At 38.6% G+C, this 22,769-nt stretch overlaps 1 protein-coding gene across 4 annotated transcripts in view; it reads right to left on the bottom strand.

Moving 5' to 3' along the window:
• The window catches only part of CEP85L (centrosomal protein 85L), a 136,585-nt gene that overhangs the window by 72,429 nt on the left and 41,387 nt on the right, over positions 1–22,769 (bottom strand). For all 4 annotated transcript variants that reach the window (XR_003381600.2, XM_005492607.4, XM_014271053.3 and 1 more), the window contains exon 2: positions 16,115–16,276. Coding sequence is in view for 2 of the 4 variants with exons in the window: in XM_005492607.4 (XP_005492664.2) it covers positions 16,115–16,276 (162 nt within the window). In the remaining 2 variants the exon portion in view is untranslated. The remainder of the gene's footprint in view (positions 1–16,114; positions 16,277–22,769) is intronic.

Below are 22,769 nucleotides of genomic sequence, written 5' to 3'. Positions count from 1 at the left end.
GTAGTTAGCTGTCTCATTTTTAGAAGTCTAGATCTTAACTTCCATTTGCCCTTTTATGAAGGCCATCTACAGCTTCCAATTCCATTTTCCATCAACAAGCACTTAACAGTGAAGACATAAAGAAATCAAATATCCCCCTAGGACCTTCTTTAAAAGTAATGGCTAAAGGGGAAAAACACTGCGGATGCCACACTATATCTGTTCTCCTTCCTTTCTGTATCTCCAAGACACCCATGCCACAAGTACCATCTACTTCAACAGCCATCAGATACCCCTTCTTGCTGGCATTATTTTTTCATCCCTAGCTAGGAACTACTCAAAAAAACTAGAGTACCTTAGCCCATCAGAACAGAAATCCACCCCTGCCCTCCAGAGGGGAATAATTCTAGGTATTTTTGTTCTCTGCAAGAGAACACCCAGTACCAGGTACATACCTACCCTTTCCTATACCAAGACAGATGCAAGCTGTGCATTCTCAGTCTCCACAGGCCACTTATTTGTATCATCCCAACTCTCAAACTTGGCTCTGACACCATCTCCTCCAACAACATTCCCAGATTAGCTAGGCTGATACCTGTATGCAGCAAAACCACCTCACCTAAGACGTGAAGGGCAAAGGATGTGCAACTGAAGACAAACTCACCTGAGGAGAGTTTAGAAATGCCCTCTAACACAAGGGACCAGAGCAAAACCTGAGGGCTCCCAGAGAGCACTATCATTCCAGAGAGTTAAAACTCTGTGGCTGACCCACATTTTCTTCATAACTACAGGTAGAAACAGAGCCCTCAATTCAATGTCAAGTAACTTTAGAAGGTTACATCCCACTTTCAAGGAGACTGGAGTTTCTGGCTAGGTTTTTGAGATAATTATCCACTAAGGACAGTTTAACCCCTCTTTCTACTAAGACTTTGTATTGAAATAATTAAAAACTTATTAAATATCAAAACATTTAGAGTCAACTGGTACCTGTTATCCTCACCACAGAACAGTGGATTTCTTGGTTCACAGCCCACCAGCTGTTAGCTCTAAACAGGAACAGCACCCTTCAGTTTTATGCCAGGCCACACAAGTAGGGAAGAGAGAAACCTTCATTTTTTTCCCCACAACCCCACACTTCAGCTTCATTTCCTCCACTGATCTCCCTCAGCTGAGCTTTGCACAGTAGTCATCCTCCTAGTTTACATCTGTATTCTCACTTTGGGAGCCCAGCCTGAACCCATTATCATAGAACAGAATCATTTAGGTTGGAAAAGATCTTCAAGATCTTAAGTCCAACTATTAAACCAGCACTACAAAGTCCCACACTAAAACCATGACCTCAAGCACCATATCTACATGTTATCTTTTGAAAACCTCCAGGGATGGTGACTCAACCACTTCCCTGGGCAGCCAGTTCCAATATCTGACAGCCCTTTAACTGGTAACTCTTCCAAGTATCACAGAGACTTCTGTACAATCAGAGTACATGTACAGTACTCAGATGGAAAAAGGAATCCTTTCCCAGGCAGCAGCAGGTGCTGGGAGCAGCCCCAGCAGGGAGGCTGCCATGGGTGCAGCAGTGAGGCAGGAGGACACTGCTTGTGCCTCTCCTGCTTCACTGCAGGGCTGTCCCTGCCTGACTCCCTCCTCCTGCTGCACACCAAGGTCAGCCCAGGTCACCAAGCACAGCCAGCCTGCCCTGCTGCAGCACTGCTGCTGCTCTGCACCTCTTGGAAGCACTTCATGGGCCACAAGCCATTCACTTAATACACTTTGGGAAGGCCTGTATCAAGCAGGAATCCCTTCCAAGGGCCAGAAACCATCCCCAGCAACCCAAAAGTTCAATAGGTGCTTCCAGAGTAACTTAACTCACTGGGGAAGTCTCTCTCCTTGATGCTGATCCCCAAATGGTAAAAGAGATGGTAGTATGTTAAGAGTAGCAAATATTCAACTGGAGTAGGTCTCTTGCAGACCCAGCAGTCTACTTAATTACTTACTAAGATTTGGGGAAAACCACAATAAGAAATTTGGCAAATTTAAATAAGAAACTGGAGGAGAAAAAAAAAGGAAAAATGTTACTAAAACCTGTAAAGTAAAACCAGAAAGAAGTAAAATACAATGTTACAGAAGTAGCCTTAGCATTCCATTTCCTAACCTTTATATTCCTAGCTTTGCTACTCTACCCTTCATTTACCATACATTAATCCCACGTTCCCTTAAAGTTTCTTAGACACATCAGGGCTTTGATAACAAATTAACGGCCTACTCCACATGTAGGTCACCATCTGGAACTCAGCTCAGGTCACAGAGGATTAACTTTAAATTGGATTGTAGCACAGCTCTATATCCTACAGAAGAAGCCACATCTCATACTTCAAAAATTAAGTATCATTATCTGTATTTTCCAAATGAAGAACAGGAGATGAACTTCTAAAACAATTAGACTCATGTCACTTATAAACTTTACCTGCTCCCTTCCACTGCCCTTTACACTGAGTGGTAGTGGCTCCCCTGGTTACCTTTTTAGATTTCACGAATTCAAGCAAAACAAAGTAGCAATAAACTTAGGGGAAAGAAGTGTAAGATCCATCTGGAACTCCCAGCATTTTCTTATAGCAAGATTCCCCTTACTAACAGAAACATTTCTTAAAGCAACAGTGGCAACAAGAAGATATGGAAGAGTTTCTGCATTCCATCCCACAAAACTGATTACAGTATAATAAACAGATATGGAAAACCCTTTGCTTTTGTGCACCATTTGGCTTTCACTGTTTTGACTCCAGCTTTTAACATTCTATTTTTCAGGAACACCTGTGGAGCCACGGTACTAAGACTACTAGTAACAGAGAGTTGTTCCAATTCTAATACAGAATTAACCTACAGCAGAAAACAAAGGAGAGGGATTCACAGTTCTGTACTGCCCATAAACAACTTTTCCTCCAGGACCTCCAACCTCCACACACCCTGAGAATTCAATTTTAGGTGTTTTTTGGAGGACAGTTTGAGCAAAAGTAAATGCTACAAAGGTGAAATTAGGAGTGTTAATTCTGATGATGTATTTAGAACCAAATCTCACACTCTTTGGATGACTTCTGTACTTTAAAAACAAGCCTCCACTCCAGATGGGAACTATTACTTCCTTATATGTCCATTCACAAAGAAGCCATGAAGTATCATTTTAAAGGCTGGAGGAAAAACAAACTCAAACTTCATGCATGCATTAATTCTTAAGAGTGTGATTTCACTGTAAGTAGTCTGTCTGTAACATAAAGACAGTTCTATACTATTAAAATGAACCTGTATGTCATATTTTTTAGAAGTATCCTGAAAACCAAAGGCCATTTGTACCAGTTGACAAGACTGACTGAAAGATCTGATTTTAATTATAATCAATGTTTAAATAAACTGATAGTGAATCAGGAGAGAAACACATAATGACCAGTAGAGTCTTTTATCACAGCTTTTCCTGCTGAAGAGATTTAGCCTTGTAAATAATTTCTAAAATAAATTTTTTAAAAATTAACAGCAGTTTAGAGCTTCTCCATTCTTTCACTTGCAATCCATTTCTACAGTTTTTTGTCCCCCCACTTCCTATGCCAAAAGAGCTTAGTGCCCTGACATTACAACGACTTGGAAAATTTTAGGATTAGCACACTAATTAAATGAAAGCAATAAATTCAACTAAATCATAAAAGCAAGAAAATATAAGTAATTAATTATGAAAAATGCTTTAACAGAATGTTTCTCCTCCTGAAAGAACAGAAGTTCCTTTGCCAAATCACATATATGTCAGGCACCATTTGGTCCATTGAATTCATCCTCCCTGGAATGAAACACACTTGCTACAAATTATATCAGCAGTCCCAGATTAAAAGACTTGATCTACTGCAGAAAACAGAACTCTACCCCAACTACAATTTGCATATTTGAGATGGTTTCTGTAATCATTTAAGAAAAAACATGCTAAAGCATTCAAAACAAAAAGAAGATGCCATACACACACACAAAATAAGAAGTCCTTCCTTGGTGCAGTTTGGGATTTGATCACCTTAATTTTAGAAATCAATCTGGCATCCCAATTCCCTACAGTGAGGTTTACCTTGCACCTGAATGGGGATGCTGGTTCACTGCCAACTCGCCTCCCTGAGTGCCCACGGAATCTCCAGCACCACTGAACACAGCCCATCATGCTTACACACAGCAGATCACATGACATAAAAACTGCAGCTATTTAAGTGCTACTACCTGTACTGCTCCCCAGTTTTAGACTTTATTTAAACAGAAGAGTGGTTCACTGTTTACAGACAACTAACAAGCCTGAACACAAACAATCTGAATTACATTTTCCTTCAATGGGTTTAGTGATCACTTCTCTCTGCTCCCCAGGAGTGCTTGAAGACAGTTTTTATGCCCTTCTTGTCTTCTGTGATGTGCACAATTAAAAGTACAGAACAAGAGGTGGGAGAGAAGAAAATGTTTCAATTGCTGCCTTTGATAATGGAAAGAATTTAGTGTTTCTTCTCTGCTCTCCAGCTGTTAAGAAACACCTCAGTTAAGGTGGGGAAGCATGGCATGTTCCAGAAATTAGAGAATTCTTTTCAAAAGGTAGACTCCATTTCAGACCTTATTTTTTGACCAGAACAAGCAGGGATCAAAGTCTATCATAAAAGTTGGTGTGGCAGACCTGAGACCTGATCTCTGGCTCTCAAATAAAGTCAGTTCCATAACCACTAGCTAAGAAAGTGTGAATTGCGTACTTACAGAAACCATTTAAATTAAAAAAAAATTAAATCTGTCTAATTATGTTAATAAGTGAAGTCATCTTCCACCCCAGAGACAAGACAGTAATTTTGCGCAATGCGGCATCCACAGCGCTCATCAGTTACCCAATAGCACCAGTAAATCCCCAACACAGCAAACTGTAATGGCATTCAGCCCACAGCCCAGCTACCAGGATGAAATCTGAAACTCTGCAAAGGGTAGCAATTTTAGAAGCTACACACAGATCTTCACATCCCTGCTCAAGTGGTGTAAGGTTATTGATGCACTTCAGCTTCAGAAGAGAGGTCAACACAAACGATTTTTGATAATCAAAACTAGCAGGCTTCACCTTGCACAGAGTATTTTTATAATCACATACTGCTTAATTCCCTTTTGCATCTTGGGCTAACACTTATAGGCAAATTAGACATGATTGCAATATCGAAATAATGAAGCAGCAGAAATAACTGTATCAACAACTATTATAAACACTGAATGGAAAAATGGCTTCTTAACAGAACCGCCAAATATCTTTATTTACCCTGTCTTTTTGTAGTGCACTCTATTTTAACATTTCCATTTATATCTGTAGTAATTATAAGCCAAAAATATTAATGATGATGGAAAAACAAGCATGGTAATGGTTATCTATATATATATATGCAAACAGAAACTCCCATATAAAGCATATTAATAAACCTGTTTATATAAGCACATGTAATGAAATAAACTGATTTAACCAGCCTTTCAAATCAGTAAGCTTCAGAAGATACCAGGAAAAAAAAAAAGGAAAACAATTCATGCTTCTTCAAGTCTTCTTCTTCAGACTTCTGAAACACAGAACTCCACCAAGCATATCCTGCTCCAAGTCCCACACTCCTCAACAGCTGGAATAACACCCACCCATGTAAGCATCAGTCTAATTAATGTTCTTTAACTTTTACAGTAAATTAAGGGTATACTACTCTTATGGGAGTACTCCATACTCCCAGAACCACATAAACATGAACATTTGGCCATAAGTCATGTTTTATTAATTCTTCTAGACTATGTTACCTGCCAGAACTAACTAAATACTCATATATAGTCATAATATTCCCACCTACTCTTGAATTCCCATTTCATTCCAAAACTTCAAAAGTATATAATTAGGAGACTGATTTTTTTACATTCCTCACCTTCTTCCAAAATAATCCATTACAATTTCCATTAAGGATTAAATAAATGTTAATTTCCATTAAAAAATCAAATTCTACTCATGGGTAAACACAAAACCTTCAATTTTTGTTGTTCACTCATCATGTCTACATATAGACCACTTCTTCATATTCCACAACAGTCTGATTACATCACTTATTGTCATTCTTAACATGCAGATAAACAACACAACTATCCCAGATCTTATTTCACAAAGGAAAATAAGAAAAAAATCAGCAGGAACAGAAGGAAGAAAATACTACTGCACCATCTCATAAAGATATTCCAAAAGCTGAAATACTACCAGCAAAAATCATGGACTGTTCTTTCTTTTATTTATATAACATACTGTTCTTTTGAAGTGAAGACCCAAGTGTTACGAGAATGGAGCCATTTGGAACAGCAGAAATCACAGATTTTAAAACAGGAATTTGGCCAGAACAACCTTTTGGTACTTTACCTTTTTTTGTTTGTTTCTTAAGTTTTTTTTGGTTTTTTTGGGGTTTTTTTTGGGACTGACACTGAAAGATAGAAAACCAACAAACTGGAGCAGTTGTGTACATAAAACTAACCCATATGGCCCTCCTGTACAGAAGTCCTCTGTCATAACATCCTCAGTGTCAACTAGTAAGATCATCTGAATTCCTGATCAAGGTGACAAAGATTTCATGTAAAGGCCTGAATGTGGAAAGCATTTCTATCCTGTGGGCTGCTTGAAGTCAGATTTGTTTTCCCCTTCTTCTTCCTGAACTCCACTAGGGGAGAGGAGATGGGGAATAATGAGATCTGAAAAGGAATACCAAACTGGGGGACACTGACATGAACTGAGGAGAGAGAAAGCAACCTAAGATCCGCTTCAGACATGTCCCAGGGAGAGCACACTTCAGTTTTACAGAAGCCATGACTCACTGCACTCAGAACCTTTCAGAAGCTGTATTAGACAACAGATATCCAAGCAACCACCACAAGAAATTGCATTTGTTTTCACAGAATCAGAGAATGTCGTGAGCGGAAGGGGCATCAGAGATGATCTTGTTCCAACCTGTCTGAAGTGTGTTTTTTTCACGTGAGATTCTTTTTTTATCATGAGCATTTTTCCTCCTAGTCTAAATAGGGCATAATAGTAAAAAACAAGAATTCTGCGCATCTCATATGAATTCTCATTAGTCTAAAATTTTTTTCAACTAAACTTCTTTTGTCTACAAAGATTTCTGTAACACATGAGAACACAACCCCGTTATGGATGCCCTAGTGAATCCAATTCCCTTTCTATCCCTCTGAACATATTTTTAGTTCAGTTTTCTAGCTGAGCTAATTAGAATTTAAACCTTGCCATCATTCTCAACAGCAAAGTATGACTGCATGCAGAGGGTTGATGCAAGGAGAAAGAAAGAAGTACTTCTAACCATATCACCTCTCTAAAGAAAAGCTTACAGCAGAAACACCTCTCACCCAGTAAAAAAGTGTCTGCTTCTTTAGAATTTTTATGTAAGATAGAACAATAAACTATAATCCTGTCCTGAATCTCTAGGTACTCCTACAGATTAAAACTTACAAACAGGAAAACTGAAAACCTCCTGCCACTTCATACAATTAATGCCATTGTTTAAGTCAACCAAGAAAGTTCTATTTTTGAAAATACAGAATATTTTTAGCATTTGACAGGGAAAGACTAATCCCTTATGGAAAAGGATGTGCCACTAAGAGTTTATGATAGTTATACAACTTAAGAAAAATGCACATAATACAGTCTTCTGATTCACAGACCAACATCAAGACTAGAATCATCCTGTGTGCTTAAAAATAGCAGCCCAAACACAGGGACACATTCAATGCAAGATGTATCACAAATATATACATGTATTTAAACTCTGGTTTATAGTCTTTAGGCTTGCTAAAAACAACAGGAGATAACATGAACTGGTACACAGTTTTGACCATAAAAAAAAAAAGAAAACAATAACAACCCACTCTCACACCTTCCCCCACTCCTCAAAAAATACATAAATATCAGATAGTTAAATTAGTTAAATTTATTTGACTATTCCTGGTAGTGGCAGACAAAAATAAGAGTCAACAACAGAAAAACTATGGCTTGGTAGGTTCTAGCTGGACATCTAGGAAAAATTCTTCACAAGGACATCTTATGGCACTGGTACAAGGTTATTCAAAGATTTTGAGGTACCTGAGAAGGTTTTCAAGAATCAGAAAGACAAAGTCAGGGCTGACCCAGTCTATTTTGGTGATGATCCTGCTCTGAGCATAAGGCTTGAAACAGAAGTCTCCGGCAGTCTTCTCCAAACCACATTTCTACAATTCAATAGCATGAAAATATGCTAATACTTTCTCAATGAGGCTAAAATCCTTATTAATTTTGCATTAAAAATATCTGAATTAATCAATTTCCTTCCTATTTTCGCCTGAGATAGGCAGTGGCATTTAAATTATCAAATAGTTGCAAGGAGCCAACCTACAACATGGTAGAATACGACACTGGCATTCAGGACCAGGTGTGTCATTTATGTAAGAGATGACTGCCATGTCATACTTGTATTATTACCTGGCAAGATGAAAGCAAAGTTCTTCTACTTCCATCCCTTTTTCAGGGCCATACTATCAAAGGCATTATGTTGTGATCTCAAAAAGGGAATGCCATTTCTTCTGGGACACTAAGCTCATAGGAAAAGAAACCAAACAGGAATCTCTGCAATCCATTCAATTTGTTAGCAACAACCTTATAAACTTTCTACTCAATGCAGTAAGAGTTTAAAAAAAAATCCAGTCATATTGAGGAACAAGGCTTAAATTGTAATGTAGTATCAATTAACATGGAGGGAGATGCTAATTTCTGTTTATGTCATTCATAAATGTAACGAATTCTTTTCAAACATATTTCATTGTTACTGCTTTTTCTATTTCAAAGATTAAGCCCCGGGAAGAACAGCAGCACAGAGAACAGGGAACAGAAGAGGGTGCAACTCCTGAACATCACAGGAATTCTGGAAACTGACCAAGAAGAAACTGACATAAAATTAGAAAGGTTACTCCAGTATGTTTTCCGGTTTTCATTGTTATTACGAAAAACTTAGAGAAAGCTGCAAAGAGGACTGGTGTCAGACACATTTTTTTGCATTAGAGGGAACTGAACACTGCCTTTTTTCCTGCCAGTCATCTTTCTACCTTTAAGGATAGACTTCATTTTATTCCTAACACCTAAGTGGCCTTCTGGTTTTTTTCTGACCTTGCTACTTAACAGACATTTTAAAAACAATACACCCATAGACAGAAAATACTGTTTAGTTGTATACAACCAACATTTCCTGCTTGGGATGCCTCAGAAGTGTTTTTCTGCAGACACAGCCTGAGTATTCACTACAAAGTTTTTTGTTGCATAATTTGTATTTACTTATATAAGCCGAATAAGGCATAATCTTTTTAACCTATTGTACAGGACAGCTATACTAGAACATGCTCCAGGAGCAAAGAAGTGACCTCTGTGAAGCTGACAACATTCTACAATGCTGACTTTCATGCCTGCCGCTGACACAAACACAGTCATTGTCATAGCAAAACCTTATCTGTCAGCCCACTAAGAGGAAGGAAAAAACCTCAAGAGATTTCTTTCACCATGTTTTGCATTGGGAAAAACCCACACCAGTTTTCTTTCTAAATTTGATAGGCTAAGAAGCATTTAAGATGGTAAAAAGAAAAAAAAAAAAAAGCACTGTTATGGTTCTTGGTAATAGTAATTGCTTTTAAAACAAACCAATCACAGTTCTCAAAGGACTTTAACATATCAAAAGCAACAAACTTGCTCATATTCTGCCTGGCAAAAAAAAAAAAAAAAAAACAAACCAGCAGCTGTTAACAGCTACTGCTCCAGTGAGGTTACTGCAAACAAATGCCCCATGAGCAGACAGACAAGCATTCTTGAGGCTTTACCCCTGCCCCCTCCATTACCTGTCCCCATTATTCAAAATGTCATTCTACTCCAAACCAGGGCTAACTGATCAGACTTGTCACTTGCTGAGTACTTCTCACTTCCTCTTACAGACCCCTAATTCCCCTAAGTGAAGAAAGTCAGAGATTCAGGAAGTGAGATGGAGTAACCATGCTTCATGCAAAGTGGTCTCTGCACATTGTTCTTCCTCACTGCTGCTCTTATGCTGCCAAAACTGATGTGAAAACTCCATCTGACTTATCACAGAAACACAAGCAAAGCCGTGAAAAAGGTTTTCTGTAACAGTGATCTTTTATGTTCTACTTCAAAGGGAACTTTTACAGAAATCATTTATTATCAGCACACTGAACTCCTGGCTAAAACAAAGGATGACATTAAATAAAGCGGACTTTGCACTAAAAATAAAAATTAATCTGTGCATACATTATAGTAGAAAGAGGTCTGCTGAATAAAAACTAAGAAAGAGCAAAGTATAAGCCCTCCAGAAATGGATAGTCTTGTCAAACTGTTAAAAACCAGAGATTTACAAACCTTTCTATGGGGGATACAAATAATCTGCTCTGTCAAGCCCCAGGCTAGAACTCCAGGCAGCGGCAATGGGTTTTTTCTTGCTACAAGGAACTTGTGGCCTATATCCCAAATGCCTCCAGTCCATCACTAAGTGCACTATTCTGTCTACAGTGGAAAGGATTAAAAATGAGTCCTGTGATGTCTTCAGATAAGGCTGCAAAGGCTACTTGAATATGTACATTAAATACTGACTAGCTACAGAATGTTTCCAGTGTTCACAGAAAAACAGTCTAAGGCTACAACTGTTCCTCTCTGTGGCTTTTCTGAAACTGATCTGACTCCTGCTCCCCTTCATGAGATCATGATCTACAGAACTGCTGAACACAGGCCAGAGAGTCTTGTTTGACATTATAGTAGCAAGGAAAAGTGACAAGTCCTCCCTGAAATCCCCCAGCAAAGATGCATAATGACTGACATGTCCAGGTCTCATGATATTAACCTAAGTACAGGTGAGAGAATTTTACAATGCTCCTTGTTTTTCTCATCAGAATACCAGATACCCACCACACTCCAAAAATACAGACTACAGGACATAAAAACATCTACTGATATTTCACCTGGGCATGTTGCAAATGACATGGACTAAGAGGCAAAAATTGTAGAGTTTAGCTAGGAGAGAGATCATTTCCTTTACAACAGCCCCTGTGGTGCTTGTTTTGGGAGCACAGCACTGTCTCTACTTTTGCTGAGAACACTGACACGGCACCACGGCCTCTGCCTCCCCAGTGAGGGGTGCACAAGAGGCTGGGAGAGGACACAGCTGGGACAGCTGACCTGAAATACCAAAGAGATTCCATCCCATATAATGTCATGCTCAGCAATGAAGCTGAGGGGCAGGTTCCTTCCAAAGTATTTGCTGCTCAGAGACTGGCTGGTCTCCTGGTGGTGCATCTACATCACAATGTTCATTCACTTTTTCTTTCATTATTAAACCGTCTTTATCTCAAATCTGAAGGTTTTGGGAGGTTTTTTCCTGGATCCTCTCCTCCATCTCACCATTTAAACATTCTGGTACAACTCAATGACATAGCTCTGAAATACATCATATGACAGAAATAACTTTTTGCATGGTAACCAAGAGAATGCCACTAAATTCTAAGTAAGCAGACCTTATTCTCACAGAGTTATTTCCAATTAGAACAGCAGAAATAATTTTTCTGAGAAACAACTACTGATGTTAGCTGAAGGCAAAATGCACCAAGTTCACTGTGTGGCAAACTCTCACTAGCCAGAAAAAAGTCCGGTTGGTATTTTTTATGTGAGGAAAACTGAGCATACTGTGAGAGCTTGTTCCTATGGAGAAACTGTCACAAAAGAAGGCAAAGTATGAGGTTAAAGCAGCAGCTATTTCTCTCTGCAGAACATCCCTGTATGAAACTAGTAAGTGCCTTTAGTTTAGTTCAAGCCAGTTTCAAATTCAGAGTACACAAGTTCACATGTCACTGTTACTTAAAGCAGTTTCTCCATCTTATTTTAGTGAAAATTATTAGCATAATTTTTTCCTATTAGTTAAATCCAGGGAATAGGCTACCAGAATCTGAAATAACCTTTTAATTTTTTTTTTAATCCTAAAACCCCCCAAAAAATAACCAGCCAAACTCTGAGCATGAATCTTTATACTCCCATCAGTTATACAGACATTTTATTCTAGCAAGCCATGGCAATACCACTTACGAGGACTAGAGACTAATACAGGCTTAAGTGCAGTGCACATTTCCGATTGTCAGGGTAGATAATATCCAAGTAACACAATAACTCTGACTCACAGAGGGCTGGACACAGCTTCATAATGTGAGACTTGGCAAGCAGAAAGGAAGGAAACAAGGAAAAATGCCTCAAACATGATTATTTTCTACCCTCCAAATAATCAAGCTACTTCACCAAACCTATGCCAATATTTGCCAAGATCCAAGGGCATAGAGATTAACCTCAATTCAATTAAAATCAGGAACTTCTCTGAAAATCCATCATCCTCCAGAATCACAGAACACAGTAGACAGTGAGCATTGCCAGCAATCAAGATCTAGGATCTTTGTGTTATTGCACTTTTGTGATACCAAACTGATAGCACAATCTACATGTTTCACCTATGCGTTGTCAATTCCATTATCTTTAGCAGCAGAAGAAAACTCCCCTCAAGATACTTCATAATTAAATTTTGTTTCCTGAAATTCCCTTCTGCCCTTCACTATATTGAATAATTATATCTATTAACTTTCCTATTTCTCCTAAATGAAAAAAAAAAATAAAAAAAAGAAAGCACTAGAATACCATGCTTGCGACCTTCTGGAAGAAAGAGTGCTTGAAAGAGCAAAACCAAGTAACTGATTCTGGTTTTCCATGTTCCTTGGCATATAAAAAATGTTACAATTCAATTGAAGTAATTAGGGTTTTTTTTAAATCCTTAAAAAGATAATATATTCCCTTAAAAATGATAGACAATGATAGACTTCTGGATCTCATAACATCAAAACAAGTTCCTATTCTATCAGCTAAGCATTCCAGAGAAGTTGTTGGAAGGTTATTAGAAAAGGGGGTTTATTAAAGTTAAACTGGCAGAGCATCAACTCCTAAAAAGGTAGTAGCTCTGATTCTCTGCATCCAATCTCTTTCTTCCAGGAAAGCAACATTCTATGAATTTTCACACTATTAGTTTGCAACCAGAAATATTAAATTAAATTAAATGAATTGCATGTAACAATAAGGGAGAAAGATCTGGGGACTTTCCACAGCACAACAAACTTATCAGATGAAGGAAAATGTTCTGGTCTGCAAAAATCATGGGTCCTGTATCTCACCACATTAATATCTAGTTCTTATCCCTCCTGTTCTAAAAGGCAAAACTCAGAATGTGCACAAGAGAAAGAGCTCTGCTGGGGTTTAGAGACCATTTAATTTCTGCCAAGTCCCTGATTCTCTAATTAGGTAACTCAAATAAAAACAGTCTCAAAAACACTTAAAATATAAACTTCGCATTTCTTCTGCAAGTGCTACTAAAAGAATGGTTATACACAGGTATCACGACAGTTGTTAAAAATGAAGTGCAAAAGGACACAAACTGACAGGAAACAAATAAAAAACCCTAAACACATTAACTTAGTTTAAACAGATATAACTGTAGTTTAAACAGATATAAAATGCCTTTTAATCTTTAAATGTCGAGCACTCAATTAAAAGTGTCAGATCTACCCAAACAACAACATCCCCACATTTAAGGTTTATAAATTTCTGTCCTCAGATCCCACATCAACATCATGCAATTTCAACTCCACTGCCTATTTCATTTCCTAATCTTCCTACCCTTGCACAACATAATATACAATCAACTGAATACATTTTAACATTAAAGGTTTCTTTCTCCTGTCTATGTCAAAACCCATCTCCCCTCCAAATCACACAGGTTTGAGCCAAACACAAGAGGTACTTATCTTTTTTTTTTAAACCCTGCGTTTTCAAAGAGAATGAATGTTCCTGAAATAAGTATGAATAAAAAGATGAATCTGAAAGAACATTTAAGAGGCTATAAAAAAATCCCACTACAAATACATTTTAAATGCACTCATGCAGTGCATTCCCTGCATGAGTGTATTTATTAGCAACTACATATACCTGTACAAACAAACTCAGGGGCAACCTTCAGAATTAAAGGAGATGTTAATGCTACTTCTGAAATTAAGTTTCTTATTTTTAGTGGGTGTAACAGAAAGGAAATAGCAAGGCCACAATTCACTATCTGAGCATTGTTAAAAACTGTAATAATCTGCCAATTTGTGAAAAAAATTCCCGTCTGAAAAAGCCCCAGGAGCTTCTTCCCCAGCACCACATTGACAGCAGATGGCCAGCACCAAGTCTGCAATTACCAGCCTGGCCTGACAGTCCCACAGATGACAATGATACTCTTTTCTTTTTGTGGATGTGAGCAGGGGGCAGCTTGAGAGATGCAGACAACTAGGTATCATAAGCATCCACCCCTTCCACTAAAAATATACTATACAATCAATTTCCAGGCCTGTCATATGATTCCTCCATTAATCTTCATTTCACCATTACATTTCCCTCCTTTTTTCTTTAACACTTTTTTTTCCTGCTACTTAAGTTTTTCAAACAAGGTGGTAGGAAATGTGAAACATAAAGGATGCAGTAGAACTGACCAACTGCAGTAGAACTGTAAAGCATCACCAAAGACAAACCTCATGAACTATCTGTTGTTGCAACCTTGCAACCTTTCCCCCCTTTATTTTATTCTCCCCCCACTCAGCCCCGAACAGATTATTCTCTTGCCTACAGAGGAGAACAGAACATCTGATGAGGAGCTGCTGTTTCATTTCCTCTCCTTCATCCCACCCCTCAAATGCGGAAGCCCTTAAGAGGGGGGAGGGGAAGGTATGGTTTTAATTCAAATGCTGCATCTTAAAATACTATTGTGCAGCATTTGGCTGGGAGTGATTAAAGCTATAAATAAATACACACCATGAGAGTACTTCATCCCCCCTACATCTCTGGGGGAAAAAATACCAAAAAACTTCTGCATTAATGACCATTTATTATTTCAGTTTTACACCCAAGAACTTGAATATTTGATCAAAACATTTATTTTGCCAAAGCCAACAACTGTTTACGAATAAAAGGAAGCAGAAAGCAAGTTAAGAGCTGACAGATGCAACAGAAAGAGGGTGGAAAGGATTTTCTTATGTGCAAAAGAGGCCTGACAGACTTAACTGAGGCATTTGGACCTCTCCTCAGGAATGCTCAGCCCTCCACAGAGCCTTCTGTCTCACACTGATTCAGCATTCCTTACTTCAGTTCTACTAATTCTTCCTGTTCTTCCTCATTCCAGCTACCCCATTTGCAAAATTTATCAGGCACAGAAAGCTGCTGCAGAAAAGTATATCACAATCCTGCTGTCATTCATTGTCTGTCTCAAAAATCTTACTGGGAAATAAGTCAATGCAAGAAGAAAACCTCAAGTCTCACTACATCTCTCTCATTTCAGCTTAATTCCAGTGACAGGTTGTACAGGGAGGGTGACAATGTTATGGAAACACTGCCACTGTAGAGGCTGTACCCCTCCCTGATAAGATCACCTTTGACTAATCATGATTTAATCCAAACAAAATTCTGACAATCTTTAGATACTGTTGATTCTTCTCAGAGATCGTTAACTATGTGACAAATTCCATGCAATAAAACGTGAATTCCTTCCCAGCACAAGTGGAGATGAGAAGAGACAACAGGCTTTCCTCGTGGCAAGATGAGCAAACTTTCTTTGCTGACACACACTGCGTGACACACACAATGAGTACCAATCAACTCCCTCGAACTCCCTCAAAAGTTTCTGCTTTTTCCCCACTTGTTTATCAAGTGCTCTAGTACAGGATATTACTCCTCTGTATAAATCTGGCACTTCTTGCAACTGCAATTATCAAAACATGTAACACAAGCACTCCCTTTGTGGCAGAGATGCAAGTTAAATGCACACAACTCATCCAGAACTAAATTAATCAACCCTTACCAAAACAATTACTTGGCTCCAGCAAGGAAAAAACTGCACGCGCTCGACAGCTTTGCAAAAGTACAGTTAGCTTCTGAAAAACGTTTTGGATTGTTTCTCTCTCAGAAACACAGAACTTTGCAGTGTTAACTCACCTTCCACACTGTCAGAACAGGAAGTACCAATCCCAGTGTCCCCGCTGTCAGAAGCTATGCTGTGTCTTCTCACAGGATTGTTTTGACTGCTTGATGAAATTGTTGAGGACTGCCACAGGGATTCAGTACCAGGTAACCATCCCACTGAGGAATAATCCGAGCCTAGGAAAGAGAAAGCCAGAAGTCTGTCATTGGAGATACAATACAAAAATCAGCAACAAAATACCTGTCAAGATGAAAACTGAATCCTATGTTTCATAGATAAAACTTGAGCCAGAGTGTGTATGTGTCTTAGAGGTTTGGTTTCTTTTGTTAAGTAAAATCCTTTTGCTAGATGAAAGCTTCCCCAAAATTCCAACATATGTATTTTTACTATTTTAAACTTTTCTTGTACTCTTTAACAAGACATAATCACACGATTCCTATCCTAGAACTGATCCTCAAATCACAGCAGAATTTTGCTTTGCAAGCTTTCAAATACAAAGCAATGAATTAATTTTAGGACAGAAACCAGTTGAAGATTTGGCCACTGAGATACAGTCCTTTTCTGCTGTGCATAAACCACATGACCTAGGTGATAAAGCCAGCAATAAAATTGTCAACACTGATACCTAAAGTAATTCCTTACTGTAGCTGCACATAAACAGCCTTTGTGAGACATGTATCCATCTAGTGGTTTGTTTCATTTTGGTTACTGTTTTCATTTAAATAATTGTTAAAATATTACATTTTAAAGCACAATTCAGAGCAGCAACTAGTTCTGCTGTTCAAGGAGTTTTTAAAGTAGGCCACATATTCTCACAGCCAACCTCAAGGGAAAATTTATCTCAGAGTACAATCCCAGAAGACCATTACAATTTCCAATAGCCAGTACCTAAATCTGAGCATTGTTTAAAGGCAGAATACTGATCACCACATTCATACTCTGAACTAGCACAGGCATATAATGAACCACAGAAAAAAGCATGGCTGCTCTTCATTTATATATAATCACATACATACACCCCCTCTAGCACTTAGCTTTGCATAGCACTTTCAGCAGGAAATGATTCATGAAGAAGTATCAGCTCACATATAATGTCTCTTGAGCTACACGACGTTATTTTTAGGTCATTTAAACACTTTCAGCAGTGTCCATCTGAAGTCGTAACAGCAATTTGCCTCTGCAAGGACATTTGCTATTTCCAGCTGTACTTGTTTTCCAGTAAATTAAATAGTTCAGAAAACAATGTAAAAATTAAATATGTGGGTATATATACAACCCAAACCCCATACACGAATACATACACGGTTCCCATACAGCAGCCAAATCCCCAGACCTAGTGGCTGGACTGGTGACAGCTGCCTGCCAAGCCACTTGAAAATTGAGGAACATGATAAATACTTATACACTAAATTGCTTGTGGTATGTGCTACATGACCTGCTACATGACATCTAAAACTGTCTTTTTTGTAGGTAGGTTATTGAAGACCTTAAATATTCCTGTCCATCTCGTTTGCCTCAACTTCATTCTCTGTTGAGATTACTGCCTCTTCTTCTCTTTAGCACATCTGCCTACCTTTGCTCTCTGTAATTCAAAATCATCCAATTCTCCTTCCCCTTCATTCTACTTCAGCCATACCTTGTGTGATGTATTTCCTTCTCTTCCTTAAGCTTAGTTTTGCCTCTACAGAAGTCTCTTTAACTATTCCAGTGAGTATCTTTCAGGTCCAAGAGTGAGGGAAGACCAGAAGAGCCAGACATGAACGCGTGTGCCCATGGCTCACCCATCACACCCTGTAAAGGGGTCCCAGCCAAGATTCCAATGGAATACCACTCCAGGTGTCATCCTTCATATCACCCTCTCTTGTGTCACCATCTAATGTACTCAAGTGTGACAGTTTTGCATACAGCTTGTGGGAAACTGGGACATTTCTTCTTCTCTTACCATCCAGCATATTTTTCACTAATACTTTGGCTGCTTTGGGAACAGTAATTTTACCACACCTCCCTCTGAACAGGGCTATTTTCCAGAAGAATTCCACTTCATCCCTCTCAAGCTGCATCTAGCTATTCAAGCAAGAGTCAAACTGACTTATGGAATGCCAAACTAATTAAATCAGAGACAGTTCTGATTTAGGAGACATTTAAAGTACATTTATAGAACAGAAATATAGATAGTTTCACCCTTCATTATGCTGTTTTCCACCATACAACTCTTTGGTGACATTTCAGCTTTTATGGTGTTACACAAGTGTTAAAAGAAATGCACCAGATAATTTAAAATGGAGTAGTGGTAGAATTAAGACAGTATTAAGTACCAAACTCTTCAGATCTCTTGGTTAGACAAATGCTCAGCACGTGAAACAACAACCATCCAAACACAAACACCCAAAAGGGAGAGCTACCTTTCACTCTGGTAGAACTTTGAGGAATAAAAGCTAAAAATACCACAGAATGAGAGTAACTTAAAAAAGGACTTTCAGAAGACACGTACTCTAACCTTCAGCTGAAAGCAAGATAATTAGATCAGACTACTCAGGGCCTCATCCAGCTGAGTCTTGAACACCTCCAAGGACACAGATTTCCCAACCTCTCTGGTTCTTCCAGCATTTTACCACCCTTCATTCCAAGAAATAAGGAGAGCCTCAAGAGCCTCTCATGTTCCAAACAAATTGTTGCAATATACCCCAAAAGATGCAACAACCCAGTGCAACTAGACTTGGTTAACAAACAGGGTTTACGTACTAGAGGAGGCAGACACTGATTCCCATCAGGATCTCTGCAGGTACTGTGAGCAGAGAAAGTAACAGGCACCACAAATCACCCTGCTGTAATCTATTCTCAGTTTTACACCTACACATAGACAGGCTGGGGACACACCAAGCCCCAGGCGTGTCCTTCAAAAACTGCTTTTTCTTTGCCCCCTGACATTAGGCATACTCCTTTTTTTTTTTTTTTTGTAAAAAGGATAGCTAATAATGCACGAGTCTGCAGTTTTTGATGTTTCATGGCACACCCACACAATTGTGTTACCTTGCAGACCTAATGGAGATTCTATTTCAGAGAAGGGCATTACAAATATGCAAGTGTCTGCATGAGAAAGTGAGTTCAATCATCTTTGAAAAGCTATATCATAAACAGCCAAATACAAGCACCAAGATCATAGAAACAAACCCAAATATTAAGACTGAACAGTAAGTTACTCATAAAACAGGACCCTATAGATCTCATTAGTCCGAGACATTATTTAAAAATTCATATATTACTTTCTTTATTTGAAACTGACCTTCTGAGCCAAGACCTGAGGAATCCCCAGTTGCTATGCACCCCATTCTATGCTCCCCATCTCCTTTTTGAACAGCTCTCTGCAAATGTACCATCTTTCATACAGCAAACAGCCCACACTGAAAGAACCAAGTGTGAAAGGGGAAGATACACAGGAGTCCCCACACTGCTCAGCCAGCCCACCTGCCTCACCCTGCTGCTCTGCTCTCTAACCTGCCAAGCAACAGCCACCATCCATCTGCCCAAAATACAGAGTAGAGTAAGAAAAGCAAGCAAAAATTTCTAATCAATATTTGTGCTGCTGAATTGCACATTAGCATCTGTCTGTGATCATTATTTACTGGGTTAGAAAAATCTGCCTTTCATAGGATTCACTAGGAGAGAAAAAAGTAGTGTCATTCTACCAGGGTGCCATTTCCATCAACAAACATGACAACATACACATAAGATCACAAAAAAATCTCAAAAGAAGCCTTGTTTATACAAAAAGTTGAATGTCTCCTTAAATTTGGTCAGTGAAACCAAACATAGTCCTCTGTTCCTAGCCTAGGCATTTAAAACAGATCCCTTTACAACTAAGTATCTAAAGGGCAGAAGCAGATTATTTAGTAAAGGGGACAATTGTTGAAATTTCACTCCACAAAAACATGTATCTTTTTCTGTGTTACAGAATGCTGTCATCTGTGAGACAGACTCACAGTTAATTCTGGATCATTACCATGCCTAATTTCAGTGGCATGCACGGATCCCCTGTGAAGTACATACACAAAATAACAACATTACCGTCTTTACATTTGGTTCCTAAAATACCTCTAACATGCCTGAATGTAAAGATTGTTATTTTAAGTGACAGCTGTGATACTGTTACTTTACCTAGACACTGAATGGAAAGCAACAGCAAAAGACTTCACTGGGTTTCGCAGCAGATACATCCTGAACTAAGAATACTGATTTTTCTATTGCACACTATGACTGACATGGATTGTGACCAGAAGTGAAACACCCATGACAGCCAGTGCAAATTTATACAGTCAAAGGATTCTGAAGAAGATCTCTCTACAGTACTATCAAAACTAACTACACAAAGCTCATTCTGGTCATCATGGATGTGACCATGCTGTGCAATCATATTTCACGCCAGGATGGCACTGAAGTCTGCCTGAAGCCCTTGCAAGGAAAGAGAGTCAGCATTCAGCCCAAAGACACTGCCACAGTTAATTAGTTTACCCTCACCATCTGTACCTTTACCCTAAACACTGCTAATTATGCACAAAGATCACATGACAGTATTTTGAAAGAAATCACCCCACCTTCAACCCAGCTCTCCCACATCCACTCATATAATCCCCCGACATTGCTGAACTTATTCTGGTTGCATCTGCTACACATTCCCTTCTCAATAAGTTCTTTAAGGTGCAATAGCCTTACTTTCACTTTCTCTCCTGTACCATAGGGCTGCATAATCACACACCTAGGAAAAGTCTACAAATAAACCCACAAATGGTTTCTCAATGATACAGTTGCTGTACTGTAAGAAAAAACTTACTTTGGTTGGAAAATGTTTGTTCACTCATCATATCTGCAAGATCATTACTGCCACAAGATTAAAGAAAATCTCACTCTGAGGTGTGCTTCATGCACAAGAAGCCTTCATGGATAATACTCTTTTTTTTTAACTGCTGGAAAGACAACACAATGAGAAAAGGCGACGGAGGCAGGGGAACCCAAAATGCTAAAAAAGCCTTGCCAAAAGTAGACACAAGAGCAGATGTTACACTTCACACATTTATACAGGGTTTTTAAAAAAGCTGAGAGTTAGCAATAGAATGGTGCAACAACAGCCTCCTTCAGTCTAAGGTGAAGCAAATGATAAGGTGCAGTAATTCAATCTGATATCCTGACACAATAAAAAGATCCTGGCATGACAGTGTTCTTTCCAGACACAGGCAAAAAAAAAACTTACTTTGATAAGTAACTACTTCATAAATTCTTTCAAAAATAGTGTTTAAAAAATGGCATCCCAACCCTAACCTCCAAGACACATACTTCCTAGGTGCACTCCACCTCCATGGTCCTTTTGTAAAACAAAATGCAAATTTTAATACAAATATCCAAAACAAGTTCCAGGTCTACAATGCAGGCTTTTCTCTTCCAGGGTGAGCAGAACATTGGGAATAGAGGTTTCTAATGCTTCCAGGGATGGTGGCCAGATTTCAGTTTCAAGATCCCTTTTTTAAAAACGCTCTGGAGGTGGTGGAAACTCACAGCTCTACCAGCTGGCCATGAACTAAGATACCAGAAGGTCCCAGTCCCTCCTCTCACACGAATCCAGCTGAGAGTAGGTGGATGATGCAGTTTAATCAAAGTGCAATAAGAAGCAGGGTAAGGTGGGATGAAATGACAGCCTGAACTATTTCATTTTTTCATTTCAGTTTCTCAAAAGTACTTTACAGTGTCAGATAGCTGAAGTATGATTCATCCTAAGGACTCATATCCTTTATTAGTGTGCTTTCTTGACAGAGCCTGCAAGCTATTTAACTAAGTTCTCATAGCTTTTCAGTTACAAACAGATTAGAACAATTCTAAGCATGAAAAAAGATAAAAATGTACAGATATAGAGGGAAACAGGGGAAGAAAAATAGAAATATGAGAGTCTAAACAGAAGAATATTGAGAGAGACCTTTTTATCAACTTACAAAGGCTGATAACACTGCCTGGTATACAAAGGCTTATGCCTGTCCTCTGTATTACTAATGTGCAAAAGAATGCACCTACTAGAGAGAGAGAGAAAGATAAAATGGTAGAGGAAAAAAATTAAAGTAGAAGAAAGAAACCTTAAGAAGAAAATACTCAAAATATAATCCTCACAGTACACATACACCTGACTGGCAGTATCAAAACTGCCTTTACAAAAAAGGGCTATGGTCATACTTTAAGGAACATAAACTTGTGCTTCAATTTCCTGTGAGCTAAATTTAAAGTAGATTGTCACCAGCTTCTTTCGCCTCTCAAATTCCTTAATAAAGGTTAAATAGTTTTGAAATAAAATAGTTAAATAGTTTTTTTCCCCTCACAGAAGTGGCTAAATGTACAATCTCTCATCATAGATAATTACAACTATAAAATATTTGTCTTCTATGCAAAGCAGTATTTCAAAGTGAACCTTCACAAGGTCTGATTTTTATGACTTTACAAATGTGCACAGGATTGTACAACAAGTTAGAAGGTATCCCATGCAGGAAAGTACGCAATTTAAAGGAAAAATGGTAACTAAAAATAATAAGCCAACTGGACAGATGAGCATCAGGTAGCTTGCTCTCTAAACCCCCACCAGAGTCTAAGAAAGTAAGAGGAGCAACAGCTCTGTCTTTCCATCAGAGTCCAGCT

The sequence above is a fragment of the Zonotrichia albicollis genome, chromosome 3 (genome assembly GCF_047830755.1).
Source record: "Zonotrichia albicollis isolate bZonAlb1 chromosome 3, bZonAlb1.hap1, whole genome shotgun sequence".
NCBI classification, from domain to species: Eukaryota; Metazoa; Chordata; class Aves; order Passeriformes; family Passerellidae; genus Zonotrichia; species Zonotrichia albicollis.
This window is presented reverse-complemented; position numbering and strand designations above follow the sequence as displayed.